Genomic DNA, 15,562 nt, shown 5'->3' with positions numbered 1-15,562 from the left:
ACAATGATTTTAATTTTAAATATTTGTTTCATAATATCAAATGGATGTACACCATTATTACTTTAATATTTTAAGAAAAACAATTTGGTTGAACCTTAACAATTTGATTGCTATGGAGGATTACGATTTATTTGATTGTGATATTTTAATTTTATCTTTGCAACAACAAAAAAATTTAAAAGAAATACTAGATTTATCTATATTCTATACCAAGAATTTATTTTGATTCATTATGCTGAGTCATGATTGTTCCAACCAAAAAAGAAGATTGGATGCCTGGTGAGATCGCAAATTGTTACATATAAGTCTTTCTAATTTTAATTATTCTTGACTTCAAAATTATTCTTCGGACATATCAATTGAGCATAACAATAATAATGAAATTATATGCACTTTCAGCAATATACGTAATATTGTGTAGTAATATTTACTTGCTTTTGTCATTTATATTTGTTGTGTATTGACTTTTATTTCTGAAAATTAGATTTACAATATTTAGTAAGTGTTTTATAATGCTGGAGTACACTAGAAGAAAAATGACAAAAGAAATATTTTTTCATTTGCAAAATGTGATCCATATGTTGGTATTTGTAAGCTACATGCTATTATAAAATTGTTTTCTTCAATTGAGATTTCGTAAAAGAAAAAGGAATCCGCTGTTCTTTTTAAAATGCATTAAATGTCTCCTTTAAAGTGTATTGTATATTAACATAATTTAGTTTAAAGGAAAAAAAAAAAAAAGGTATCAGTAAGGATAGAATCTATATAAATAAAACAAATTCTGCTAAAATTGTCTGTCTTGTGTCTCAAATAACAGCTTCCAAAAAAAAAAAAGACATTCTAAATTGTTTGTCTTTGACTTCGATTCAACTCTGAAATTAGATTATTGTAAAGATTGAACATTTGCTGCACTGTTCATAATTAACAACTCCCAGGATATGTAAATATTTTTATGGCTAAAACAGGAAAAGTAGAATATGGTAACTAGTAACTACTACTCATGTAGTCCTGTTAATAATATATTTATTTAATTTAAACACGACAAACTTTCTATCCGTTAATTGTTCTAAGAATTATATACGAATTTAAGCTCTTCAAACTGAAGAAACGGCCTAAATGCCTCGTACCCCTTAACCACTAGATTAGGTATGATTCTCTTTCTTTCCGCTATTATAACTGAAGAAACGGCCTAAATGCTTAATCTCTTCACAAATCCAATAGTTGACATTTCAACTTTCTCCAACATATATTCGATAGACCAAAATGTACTCGCTAAACATATATGATTAGCCTTGTCAGTAAATTTTAGCCAAGTTTATGCCTCGTGGCAATCGTCTAAATCTCAGAGAAGCAGAATAGATCCAGTGAAAGTTAATTTTAACACCAACTACATATGGAATAGTACTTTTCATATTAACCCGTCTTGTCATTACAAGCTGTTGCGGAAAAAATACTATGAACGAATAAACCGATAAAAACAACACAAGCAACGTGCATCTTAAATGCTACTACAGGTAGTAGCATCAACGCAACACTACATCACCCTTTTATGGTAAAACAAGAAGTAAACCACTAAATAGAAATTAATTATTGCAAAATTGAATGCACCATGTTTACCGATAGTTGCGGTAGCCAGGGCTGTACATGCAGCTCTCGGCATACTTCACCAGGTCATCAGGGCGAGGCAAACGACTTGCCAAACCTTCAAATACAGGAAACATTTTTGTTAGACAAATTTACAAATATGCCCCAGAATGCCTCATATTTCTTTAACAGGGAAGCTTTTGTCTTCTTGTTTTCTCAATGAGAGATTAGGGTATTTCCTTCAAGCATGTATAATTTCATTATTACTTTTCTTTTTCAATGGATAAAGAAGATGAAACATACCAAGTTCATAAACTTTGGCAGCCACTTTTGCAGCAATGTGTGCAGAAATCTTCCTAATGTTTGTAAATGGGGGAAAAATTAACCCCTTCTGGAAGTTCTCCTCTGTCACTTGCTCAGCAAGCGCCTCGGCTATTTTGCATGAAGTTTCAGTTAGTCGAAAAAGTTAATATCGAAGAAAACAAACGAGAAAAACAAATAAAAGAAAATGTTGCTGCTAGGTAAGATTTGTAGGATAACATTAAAAAGGTTTGCAACTTACATGCAGCTAGAAGCATGTCGTCATGCACACGAATGGCTCCAGAGATGACCAGACCCAGACCAAAACCAGGGAATATATATGCATTATTCGACTGCGAAGGATTGAGTTGATAAGTTCATGAGCAATTAAGCATATCTTAATCATAACATCAGAATGCAGTAGTAGGATAGCTGCTGGGTGCCAAACAAGTATGGATTGAACAGTGGTAATCTTTAATTTTTTTCTTTTCTTTTTTTATTACTCTATCTTGGTTTTTTAGCTACAAAACGATAACAGCACTTATAAGGTACAATGTTGATAAATCAAACATCATACAATGCCAACAAGAAAAATATATACATACCTGGCCTGGCACAAAGGTCTTTCCCTTATAATCCACTGGATCAAAGGGGCTTCCACTAGCAAATATGGCACGGCCCTTCAGAAAGAAATTGACAAACAAAATAATAATCAGCCTTTGACTTTGCTCTCCGAACAACACTCACAAATTACATTTTGATGATCAAGGATAGCACCTCACCTCAGTCCAATTATACGCCTCTTTGGCTGTGCACTCGGAATGTGAAGTTGGATTTGACAAGGAAAAGATAACAGGTCTCTGAATTATGAAATGAAAACAAGATAAAGTTAACTTTGTGCCACATTTCCAATTAACTGAATAACACAGAGACATAGAGGAATCATTTATTAATGGTGATAGGCATAAAGGGGGTTCAAATGACTCTGATTTGCGTTACAATCATGCGTCCACTTTCTAAAAGGGTTAGAAAAATTGAAAACTCATGTGACCCAAAAATTTGTCAGATGCAATGATGCATTCTCTATGTGAATGTAAAAGAACACAATATTTCAAATTCATATTCATTGGCATGTTTATATGCACATATTCTGGCTGTATGTGATCTTGATTTCCATATAATAAAGCAGAAATGTCTTAAATCTTTTAGACGAACATAAGAGGAATTGACATTGATTACATTTAACAGTAAAAAAATTTAGCATGAGATTTTATATTTTTCCTTTTTGTCTTTTGGTAAGTGGGTGCAAGATGGGTTATTTATACCCTCATAAATAAGTACCTCGTTGAAGGAAGCCATGGCTTCAACCACTTCTTGAGTGAAGGTTCGGCCAACCCCTGATGTTCCAATCAGCACTGTGGGTTTGATGGCCTGATAAAACATTTATTTATAAGATTAAATTAGAATGGGCATATAAGCATTGTGCGAAGGTCCATTGTTGCATTCTGTTGTGTTTGTTTTAGTGGCACCGCTCCAGTGAGAAATTTTCATCAATTTATTCAGCGTACAACTTAAATATTATTTTACAAACTGAAGTATAATTAACCTTATGGAATGTATTTGGGTGTCTATCCATTTAGTAAAAAAAAATCATACAACTTCAATAACACAGATGAGGATCTTAAGCATCAAGTAATATTAGATTAAGTTTATGACATTATTTATAGTAAAAGAAACAAAATTTAAGTTCCACAATTTAAAATACCTGAACAGCATCAAGCAGAGTGTTCACAGGTTCATGCTCATGCGCCCATGGTTGCTTGAAGTGCTGAAGAGAATCCTTCCTTGATCCAACAATCAAACCCTTGTTGCACAATTCATGACATAATTAAATAATCAATAATCGGTCTTTTCAATAATACTTAAAATAACGAAACTAAAAATCGTAAATTCTTTACCTTAGAGTCGACCAGCCAGATTCTCTTGCGGCACTCCTCAATAGGAGCATTTGTCTGGAAACGAAGGAATAAAACTCAGATCAAACAAATAAATATATTAAAGCTACATGTAAGTTTTTGTTCAAAAAATAATATTCCACAAATTGCAGTGAGTATGGTTCAGTACCTGCTTTGACATCTCAAGTGCAATTAGCTCTGCAATTCCAGTGCCAGCCTGTGATCAATAATTGGTAGTGATTATAAACAAACAGTGTAATGATTTCGCTTACCCGGGAAAAATCACCCAGATTTCACCCAGTACAGGGTTCATCCTTTTTTCGCTCAAAAAAGGACGAACCCTGTACATTTAAAGAGTGAACCGTGTATGATTTTAAAGAAAAAAGTGAACCATGTGTTTAACAAGAGAGGCAAAATTTCCTGGGAGTTGCAAGCACCACTCAAACAAATTTGGGTTTTATCTGAATTTACAATTTGATTTTAAATAACTAATCAGATAACAAAAGTAAACCTCTCCTGCACCAAGGAACAAAAAGGTGTGCTCAGCCAGGGTTCCTTCAACTAATTTGAATGCTGCAATCAGACCAGCAAGCACCACTGAAGCTGTCCCCTGAAATAAAAATAAATCATCTCTTAACTCCATATATTATAGCAATGGGCAGCAATAATTAAATTATATTCCAGAGATTCAGTACCACACTGTTATCTTATGTCTGCAAAAGCTACAAGATATCAGTCTGGTGAGTATACCTCTAATGATATCAGAAAGAAAAAAAATTGAAATGCTGACCTGGATGTCATCATTAAAGACAAGATGAGTTTTGCTGTATTTTGCGAGCAGATCAAATGCATTATGGTTCGCAAAGTCTTCAAACTGAAACCATAATAGTAATTAAATGTTACAGATAACAAAAAATTTAAGATGATGTTTCTTAGTTTCTTATTTTGTTAAAAATCACTGACCTGAACGAGGACCTTCTCACCATAGTTCTTCTTAACAGCATACATGAATTCATTTATGAGCTCATGATATTCCTACATAAAAAATTTACTTTAACAAATAGGCAACTGAAGTTATGTGAATATATGACATTATATTGGTTCAGCATTGGTCTTGGCATGTGTATAGATATACCTTGCCGGTGGCACGCCTTTGCCTTAGCCCAATATAGAACTCATCATTAAGCAATGTCTCGTTGTTGGTCCCCACATCTATTGTGATTGGTAAGCACTGCAAAAATTAAGATATAAATGAATATTGTAGATGGTAATCTGTATAAATCGTGAATTATTCCAAGAAGAAATATGATAACAGATGGCAATCTCTGAATAAAACTTTCTTGGTTGTATCAACCTTTAATCTGCTATATCAGAAAGGAAGTTTCATATTTTCACTTTTATTTTAAAAGAATAAGAGGAGTAAGATGCTTACAGCAGATGGGCGGACTCCACCAAGTGCAGTGTACAGAGCAAGCTTTCCAACAGGAATTCCCATTCCCTGTAAAAGCCAAATAATTCATAAGAAAGTATAAATAAAACACTAACATAAAGGAACAACACATGCAGCTCTCATTGTTTTACCTGGCATCCGAGATCGCCGAGACCCAAAATCCGCTCGCCATCTGTCACCACAATGACCTGAATACTCTTTTCAGGCCAGTTTCTCAACAGGTCCAGAATCTTACCCCTGGAAAAACAATCATGCCAAAAGAATTCATTTATGTACATGTGCAAAATCAAGGAATGAGCCTACCTAATTGCACCAACAGTGAAAGTAAAAGAGTACATCCCTGATATTCAGTAGCTCGTTAAATCATGAACACTAAATTGAACTTAATCTCTGGCAATTTTTTTATTTACCCAAATGCTCTGGAAAACCTATTTATTTCTGAAAAAGCAATATTGAGCCTAAATTTTGCCTTTATAAATCATAGCACTTGAGTATATTTCAAGAACTATTTGCTAACACAAATCCAATAGAAAACTTATGTTGGTTCTAAGTAGATGACTTCAAGCTTAAATACTGTTCCTTCCATAATTTAAGCATTTAGAGATACTTCAAGAACATTTTTTTTTTTTCTATCAAAAAGTGGCACTTGATGGATACAAATTTTACATTGCATGAAACACAATTACATGTTTCACTGAATAGTGAATCCGAAAAACATCAACGCAAAAGAAACCAATAACCAGTGAACTACCACACACAAACCTAGGTGACATATCTCAGTTCAGCACCATCAATTAAGACCATACTAAAACAACATACCACAGACAAAACCCTAAGTGTGGCCTACATTCTTATAGGACTGCTTAGGCTAGTAAAATCAAGGGTAAAATGGTCCACGTACACCAAACCATTAGGGGTGATCAGATGGTCTGAATTTAACTGAACCAAATTATTTTGATAAAACGGTTCAGTTGTTCGGTTTTCTTGGTTCAGTTCAGTTCATAATTATGGTAATTTGGTTTGGGCTTACAGTTCAGTTTTGAAAATTGAAAACAAAAAAAAACTGAAATCTCAGCAAAATCTAATGTTACAATAGTACACATATTAATACATAAAATAGAAAGTTAGTACTCGTTTTACTGGTTAATAAATTGAACTTTCTGTACCAATTTGGTTCAGTTTCTATTTCGATTGATTGTTGGTCGGTTCAGTTTATAATTATGCAAACACAAAACAATATTTTATTGAATTGCTAATTTCCGTTTGAACCAAACCAACCAATGAGTACTCCTACTAGCTATTTTTCGACGTCAAAGACGAATGCAGAGAGAGAGAGAGAGAGATTACTTGTCTTTGAGGCTGATGTACAAACCCTGGGGGTGGTGAAAGATACTACCATATTTCTGGCACGCCTCCCCGACAGTGGGGGTGTACACAACTGGTAGCAGCTCCTCCACATTGTTTATAAGAACCTTGTAGAACAGCCTCTCATTTTCGGCCTATACCATCGTGTTACATCACAAATTAAGCATAGAAGATACAAGGTATAGCCAGTCATATAATTCATAGTACCTGAAGATCCATCATGGCAATGTAACGATGCAAGGGAACATTGTATAGGCGAAGATTGTTCATGATCTTCCTTTCCTATTAAATGGAAATAAAATTATTCAAATCAGGAAATTTCACCGAACTTTGCAAACTGTCAAAACATAGTATACTCTGCAAAAATGAGAACATCATGTATACTGCTAAAGAAAAGAGGAGTTGCCACAAACCTACCTACAAAGCATGAGAATATGTGTATTTCCTAAACTCCAAATATTCCTCAAATATCCCTTTTTAATCACTGTTTTTCACCCAGCAAATGGGAATGAAAATGGAGCTAAAAGAAGAGGGGTATTATGATAATTTTCATCTCACACAGGTATATAAAATGTTGCTCATTTTGCAGGGGGTGCAATTTGATGCTTTTATGAACATTGCATGAAATTTTACATGAAAATTGAAAAAGTAGGAATTTTGTCCCCACATACCACTGTCCCTTAATTTTATATTAGATCAAAATAAACTAACCTGGAGGTCCTGATTGACAACAGTCGGAGGGAGGAGGCCACGCAGGTAGTGTGCATCTCTCTCCTTCTCACTAAAGGCTAACCCCTTGTTGTGGTGTGGGTCCCGCAACAAATTGTATCCACTAAAATAATAGAAATAAAAAAAGTAATGTGTCACATACTCGAAAAATGTCACCACATAATTAAAATTGCAATTTAGCCACCTCATTTTTTGAGGAATTCTAAGAATTGTTAGATACTCTTATAGTAGGTGCTTGACAATAACATAACCAGATTGAAATTTGCAAATTTTGAAGATTGGTACTCATTGCCTCAAATTAACACCTAACACTGAAATTGACACCTAATATTGCTAGAATAACACTCCCACATTCCAAATTGTTGTTAGACAAGTTTTTTCAATAGCTAATAACACTTGAATAAATTCACACTAACCAAGTAATTTTAGAAAAAAAAAAACTTGGTCAAAACTTAATTAATTGTGAGTTTACACAATATGCATACTGTGTTAACAATTACATCATTATTTAACCCTACATACTTATCATTTTATGCAGCCAGATTAACTGGGAATGCATGCCCCGGTTTTAAACCCCAGAGCAATTTTTCACTGCATTGCTTACATGCCGAATTTTTTTTTTTTTTTGTGGCCAATAACATGCCGAACTTTTGCCAACCAATATTTTGTTTAGATTTCTGACCATTTTTTATGTATCTTGTATTTATTACAGGAAAGTAATTGCTAATTCTGTGTTTTGACTACAATGCCTATTTGTGTCATATGTTAACATCTTTTCTTTAGTTATAAATCATATGACATATTTGAAGGGGAGAATTTGTAAAAAGAAGTGCAATAAACGAACTAGATTTCAAGTATGTTTACAATACACAAATTGTACTTTGTTGTGCACTTGTGCTGACCGCCAATTGAAACTTCTTTAATAAAATCAAGTTATTTAACTGTGATTAAAAGAATTCAATTTAGACAATTCCAACTGAATTGACATCCAATTTCCATGTTTACTACAAAAATTGAAATGTTCAAAGCAAATTTTGTAATTGGAAAATTTACTATTAGTAATTGGCAGCCCTGATACAACTCCTTTAATATAATGGTAACAAGGCTATTAGATAGAATTCCAGTAAGGCCTATCAGTTTAATAACAACTTCAAAAGGTTCATTTGTTTTTTTTTTATAAAACCATAAAATAATTATTAAGTTCGCCATAGTATCACAGTTCAATGTGTAGAGGTAAGAAATTTCTGCACGAAATGACATGGAGTTTCGAATAAGAATAGTACAATAACGTGTTAAATACATCCATTGTCAGGGTGTAACGTAATTTTATTGGAAAAAGTCGCAACTTGATCGAGCGATGAAAACAAGTCAAGAAAGAGACAAGGCTTGAAGCCAAATATTGATAAAACAAGGACTCGGATGCATTTGCAATCCAAAAAGATGGAGGAAACTCGGGAAAGAAACAAAATAGTCGTCACTCGTCAATTCGTCATGAAACCACGCCACGGACGTAACTTTGTTCAAGTACTTATACATACCATATTGATACAAGTAAGGGACTAAAATGCAAAATTTAGAAATTACTTTTTTTTAATCTAAAAGAGACAAACCACATGCAGCGGTAGGCAGTAGTTGAGAAAAGAACAAAGAAAGACCGAGTTTCTAGGAGAACAGAAACTATATTCCACAATATCGTAAAAAAGGGAGACCACGACGCAAAATTCCCAGTAAAAAAACAAAATCAAATAAAAATAACGAAGATTAATTCTAATTATTCTTTTACGAATAGAGCAAAAAATGGAGATCAAATCATAAATGACGGTGACAAAGTCATGAAACACAAAGGGGGAGAAGGTCAGGAGAGAGATGCCTACTACCACGTGGCGCCTACCTGGCAACAGAGAGGCTCCAGGGTGTGACCTGTTGTTCCTCTGTAGCGCGATCTTCACCGTACGCATCCTCCACTCCTCCTCCTGCGGCTGCCACGTCATCATCTCTCTTGGTAGAACTCATATTACCGTTCGTGTTCGTATTCGTGTTCGTGTTCGTGTTCTTGTTCTTGTTCGTCTCGATCAGAGCTCCTCTCTTTCCCGCGATGCAACTCACCACTGGTACGTTCACCACCCTTCTCCGGAACAAATCATGCCTGTACGCTGGCCTCCGTTTCTCACTCTTCTTATAGCACAAGGCTGTGCCCTTTTTATAGAAATTCAAAAGAGTGATTAGTTTCGAAGATAGAGAAAAGTAAAAATAGAGAAGAAAGGGATGGTGTAAAATGTAAGCGAGATTTTATAAAATCGGAGCCGATCTCCTTTTCATCTTTTTAAGATTTGAGAGTGCGCATGTGCGAATTGGTGGAATCGAAATTATTGCTATAATTATGAGGTGGTTTTGAGAAATGAAATTGGAATGCAGTTGTAATAAGTATTACCGTCGAAGCGCCTCTGATGGAAAACATGGCGGAGAGCGATTAGGTGGGGAAGGAGAGAGAAAAGACAGAGAGACAGTGACAGAGAAAGAGAGATAAAAGGGTTTCTCTGCCTCTATCTTCTGCTCTTCTCTTTCTACTACTACGTTTTCTCTGAAAAATCGAGATGGGAAGAGGAGAAGAGGAGAAGAGGAGGGGTTAAATGAGTTTAGGAGGGGGTGGCGGAACACGTGTCTGAGAAGTTTTTTATTAGAAAATTGTGTTAGATCCTCTCCAGTTATTTCACTGGAGATGCAGTTCTCATTGGTTTTGTCGGAACAAAAGGCTTGATTTAGTTTATAATATTTCAATCTTATTCTTTCTAATCTCATGGTTTTCTCATTAATCATAAAAGAATATGATATATGCTACATCAAGCTACGACTAATTTAGATTATCATTTATTGGATAGTAGAAGTAAAATTTAACACTAATACGGCTGATAGGGGCGGACCCATATAGCCGGGGGCCAGCCGCCTCCTAGATTTTGAGTTTTAGTGGTGATTTAGCAGTTCCGATCGACTGTGCTTCTCTTTGAAAAAAATTTTGCCCTCCTCTTGGTGTTTAATTTGTAATTCAGGTTAAATTTAAGGTTAAGATCAAAACAAATTTCTTGAATTATGATTGATGATTAGAATTATAAGTCAAAGTATTGTTTTTTATCAAGTACCCAATTCGTTAATGAATTTAAATCTAATTAGCTATTTAAATCCAATTCGATAATTTTTTGCTCCCTTCAACGAGAATCCTGAATCCGCCCCTGAAAACTGAGATCAATCCTTAATCCTTTGCTTCGTCTAATTATAAACAACTCTTTCAGCGGTAGAATTATAAGCAACTAAAGTATAGTACTGGATTGTTGTTCTTTTCCATGATTATTATGATATAACTTTGACAAGCCAATAGAAATTGACGAAACAAACCTGTGTGATACGGTAGGTGGAAATAAATGAAAAGGTACTACTCGAATTTAATTCCTCAACTAAATCAACGGCTGATACCGACTTAAGGAATGGTTTGGGATGACGGAATTGTAATTTTCAGTTAAAATAATTAAGACAATGTCTTGTCTCCTGCTGGTATTGGAATGGCGGGAGCAATCTCTTTTGCATGTACAACAGTATAAGGTTGCATGTAGAAAATTGTATCCTTGCACGCCAGAACCTCGTAGTAGGTTATGGTGGTATAGACTTGGATAACTCGGTATATATGGGGGCGGTCCATGCATGTCAGGTGGGACCTGATCCGAGGAAGGTTCTTTGCATCTTGTGCCCATAAGCAGCTTTATTACATCCATAAATCATCTTAAGTTCTGCCTAAAATATAGAGAATGGCGTAAAATTGTTTGAGTCATTACATTGAATTAAATGGTTTATTTAGGATGAAAAATCCTCACTTTTTTTTTCTTTTTTTGAAAAAAGAAGAAGATAATTTAAGCATGTATAACAGTATAAGTGAGAACCGAAGAGAGATGAGTCCATAATATAGGACGTCTATTTAGATGAAAAGAGTTATTCATCGAGTAATGTTAAAGTGAATTTGCATGTTGTTGTTAAAACAGGAATGATAAGCATTATTTAAAATATACAAGGTTCAGATTTATTTAACTCAGTGGGATGGTTTGATGGACATTAGATCAAATTTAGTTTAATATTTGATCGAAGTCATTCGATTTAAATTAAAGTTTTTTAGTAAATCTTGATGCAAATCAGATGACTTCAATCTAGTATCAGACTAAATTTGATCTGATGCTCATCGGACCGTCCAGTTCCATTTAGAGATGGAACTAGGAAATTTTGATTTGAGAGTGGGGACTGAAATCTAAAATGCACAGTATGTGATGGGTAGAATTTTAACTCAAGTCACAATCACAAAGTGAGATTCTAATTAAAGATCAAAATCATATTTTCAAGTTACGAGAGTCAAATATAAATAGTGATCAATCATATATTTTTTTTATACTAGATATAAAAATTAATTTTACAATATCCATGATATTTTAATCTAAATTATATAAAAAATTACATACATGTACAAAAAATTGAATGAAAAATAAAATATAATAAAGATCAATCGGCCTCATTATTTTCTTCCTAAATCTGCACTTATTCCGTCGCAGATGTTTTAATATTTTACGAAGGTGTTTATATCTTCACTAGAAATAAAACTCTGAAACATGCATTTCTTACTTATTCGATAAAATATATATCTAATTCGAACTTTATTAAGATTATTCAGAAAAAAATTATATATTTTGTACACTGTAAAAGTGTAAATAAACACTAATGATTTCAAATGTGAACAACCCATATGTTTTTTTGGTGCAAATATGATGAGTATTTTGGGGCTATAGAATTATGCTTTGATTATACTCTTTTATGCCTTTAAATTTATAAACCTAAATACTCAAAGAAACGTTTGTTGCAAGCGCACAACCTATCGATGTAGTACTTAGGGTGTCGAACTACAAGGAGTACGTTTAAATACTATGCTTAAACTTTAATAATTAATTTCAGAAAATAAAATAAAGTAAAGTGCAATAAAAGTAAATTGGGGGGGTTGTTCTAACCACTGTTATTAAAACCGGACCGGACCGGCCGGTTCGGCCGGAATAAACCGAAACCGGACAAGTTTACGGTTTGGTTCGTTATTTGGACCGGATATGCAATAGAACCGGATATATTTAATTAAACCGACCGGTTTTATATAAAAAAACCGGAGTAAAAGCAAAAAAACCGGTTTTATATTGGTTTTTTGTCAATTGTTGTCATGTGACTATTTCCAATTTTGAATGGAAATGAACAACTTTTGAGGTGAAAAGGGAACAACTTTTTAGAAGAAAAAATAGAATCTAATATGTATTATTCTGTGACTAACTTTGTGTAGTCATTTATGTTTTGTAACATACTTTTGTAAATAATTATGTGTTTAAGAATAATCCAACATCTGTTGCAATATTATTTTTTTATAAACTAAATATTAATTCTAATATGGATCATTAGGGGTTCACTTGATTACAAAAACTAAAGAATTTCTATGTAATTATTCAATTTATTTATGAAGTATAAAATTTCTTCCATGAAAAAAATCTTTCATAATATTTTATTTAATTATTTTACTAATTCTAACAATAAGTTTTACATTTGAGCTACAATAGATATATTATTTTCTAATAAAAAATTATTATTTCTAATATATAAATTTCCTTTTATATTACATTGTTAATATGTATATTATAATTTTTATTACATAAAACATAATTATTTACAATAATAATTATATCTTATAAATAAATATGTAAGTATTTAAAAAATCAGCAGTCAAACCGGTTGAACCAAAGATCTGATCAGTGAACCGTCAAACCGGAGCTTTACCGGGTCGACGTCCGGTCCGGTTCTGATAACATTGGTTCTAACAATTCCTAAGTTTTGGGTTCAATACCCGAGAGAGAGGAATTTAAAACAATTAAAGTAAATAAAGGAAATAAATATGGGTTTGCTTTCAAGTAAAGGAGATCTAGGGGTATTCGGTCTACAATCCCTTGCTAATTCTATCTATTCGGTATTTGTTTAAATTCATGTATGATTTGATGAGGTTTCTAACCTAAAGTGTTAAAAAGGGTCACGGTCGTGAATTAATAACGTGCCTAAATAATTTCGGACTTCACGCTCGTTCTTCACCCTAATTATCTAGACCCATTAAGCTCTTGTTAGCCTATATTGACTAATTATTGACACAAGTATTTTGGTAGGTTTGGTTAATGTTCCTCGAATTTTAGGTGCTGTCATCATCCTAAAGGAATATTTAACAATCACGTTTACACAAAATACGTATCAATACTTAATCAATCTAGGTGTCCTAAGTAGGGGTTTGACTTACGGTCGTTCTTCACCAAATCCTAACCCTTAATTTCTATAGTTCTTGTTATAGGTATCAAAGTACGGTCGCTTTTAACCCAAAACTTAAGATATTTGTGTTCATAATTTGGTACTCTCCTCTCATCCTAACTTCTTTGGATCCTTTGCATAACAAAGCGATTCCAAAGCGGGACTACTGCGATTTCAAGTACTAAACTATGTAATCAACACAAATGATAAATTATAGAAATTAACAATCAAATCCCATAAAACAATCATAATAAAAACAAATAACCGAATAATATATAATTAAACAAGTTCATGCATTGACCTAAACCCCTAGAGAGAGATCTACTCCCTCATTGAGAGATCCATTACAAAAATTGGCAAAAAATAAGAAGAAATAAAATAAAGAAATGATTACACCCTCTATCGAATCAAAATTCTCAATCTTGCCGACTTCTTGTTTGGACCTTCTTCTCCTTCTTAGAAAAGCTTCAGGAACTCCAGGAATTACCGCAGATTTATCGTTATATTTTATGAAAATGGACATGCACTAAGGGAGAGAGAGATGATAATGGATGTCTGTTTGAATGGGAAATTTACTCCTCCATTTATAGCCAAGGGTCCAATGCGGATGCCCCAGGCCGCACTGATGAGTGCGTCCGCACTAGACTCAAACCTTTTTTTCTGTGAAGTGCTGAGATGCTAAAAATTCGTTTAAGTACTGAGTGTGTCCACACTGGACCAATTTTTTTTTTTTAGTTTCTCATGTTGTAGATCTTCTCGTTAGCTTTCCAAAAAATGGTCATATGCCTAAATCGGAGTTACGAGTCAAAAGTTATGGCCGTTTTAAGTTCAGACTCCATTTTTGGCTGACTGCTACAGTGCGTCCGCACTGCGCTCGGATTTTACCTGTACGTCCAGATTTCGGCCGCATCGAAATTCGTGCGTTCGCACGGATTTTGATGAATACCTTATTATACAATTGGTGCGCATCCAAAAATTCATCTAAGTACGTAGTGCGGCTGTATCGTAAACCGTGCGTCCGCACTACAAGATATTTGATGTTATTTCGTGATAAAAATCAGATCAAATATGTATATAATTTAGGCCTATCAAAATAGAGACGTAAGAGGCAAATATGTCCCTTTCGTGTATAAATAACACATATCACTCTAGTAGAAAAGGTTATTGCACTAGAGAAATTTTCTTCTTTAACAGTGTATAATTTAAATCTACGGGCTCGTCTTAAACAGTGTACAATTTAACATTAAAGAAATCAAGGTGCTTGTCACTAGTAAAATTTTTAATATTTTTATAAATCCTACTGAAAGCTGCCGTCAGAACAACCAAAATAGTATTAACATCTCTTATTTATTTATTTTTCCACTAAAGTCGTTACTAGTAGGAGCGGACTCACATAGTCACAGAAGAGCAGAACAGCTGCTCTTCTTCTGGATTTTGAGATATAATGGAAATTGAGAAGTTCTAATTGACTTTGTCTTTCATGAAATTTTTTTTGTTCCTCTCTAAATGTTTGATTAGTAATTAGAATTATAGGTTAGAGAATCATAAATTACAAGCCAGAGTATTGGAAAGTATAAGTTAAAACATTGTTTTTTTTATCGAGTATCTAATTAGTTAATGAGTTTAAATCCAATTAGCTATTTAAATCCGATTCAATAATTTTTGTTCTATCTGATGAAAATTATGAGTCCGTCTCTAGTTACTACTGTTTTTTTTTATTATACCTTCTGTTGTACTTATTAGTATTTTGGATCGATCAAGAGCCGAAAGAAATTTTCCTATTAACAGATAATAAAGATTTATTGACAATGCACAGTGTTGAAAT

General features: G+C 33.5%; 1 protein-coding gene across 2 annotated transcripts; it reads right to left on the bottom strand.

Annotated features, from left to right (window-relative positions):
- Positions 1-1,392: 1,392 nt before the first annotated feature.
- On the bottom strand, positions 1,393-10,031 carry LOC144559001 (NADP-dependent malic enzyme, chloroplastic). 2 transcript variants are annotated; one of them, XM_078307894.1, is made up of 20 exons: positions 9,815-10,031; positions 9,275-9,579; positions 7,366-7,486; positions 6,862-6,936; positions 6,637-6,788; positions 5,421-5,526; positions 5,272-5,337; positions 4,975-5,070; positions 4,803-4,874; positions 4,630-4,713; positions 4,351-4,449; positions 4,009-4,056; positions 3,843-3,896; positions 3,650-3,748; positions 3,226-3,315; positions 2,667-2,744; positions 2,490-2,564; positions 2,147-2,237; positions 1,888-2,016; positions 1,393-1,702 (listed from the first exon to the last, which is right to left on the bottom strand). In XM_078307894.1, the coding sequence occupies exons 1-20, from the start codon at positions 9,839-9,841 to the stop codon at positions 1,614-1,616; spliced, it is 1,956 nt and encodes a 651-aa protein (XP_078164020.1). In that variant the 5' UTR covers positions 9,842-10,031; the 3' UTR covers positions 1,393-1,613. The 2 variants fall into 2 exon arrangements, with proteins under 2 accessions (XP_078164020.1, XP_078164021.1); XM_078307895.1 differs by lacking the exon at positions 9,815-10,031 and having other exon boundaries at positions 9,258-9,397.
- Positions 10,032-15,562: the final 5,531 nt, after the last annotated feature.

The sequence above is a fragment of the Carex rostrata genome, chromosome 9, assembly GCF_964058835.1.
Source record: "Carex rostrata chromosome 9, lpCarRost1.2, whole genome shotgun sequence".
Taxonomy (NCBI): Eukaryota; Viridiplantae; Streptophyta; class Magnoliopsida; order Poales; family Cyperaceae; genus Carex; species Carex rostrata.
Note: the sequence above shows the minus strand (reverse complement) of the source record. Positions and strands in the feature narration are given on the sequence as shown.

Excerpts from the sequence above, each read along its gene's own strand:
- LOC144559001 (XM_078307894.1), bottom strand. The coding sequence starts at position 9,841 with ATGTTTTCCATCAGAGGCGCTTCGACG. Across the intron at positions 2,238-2,489 it reads AGACCTTTGTGCCAGGCCAG|TCGAATAATGCATATATATT; the intron begins GTATGTATATAT and ends AATCCTTCGCAG. Across the intron at positions 2,017-2,146 it reads CGACATGCTTCTAGCTGCAT|CCGAGGCGCTTGCTGAGCAA; the intron begins GTAAGTTGCAAA and ends CATGCAAAATAG.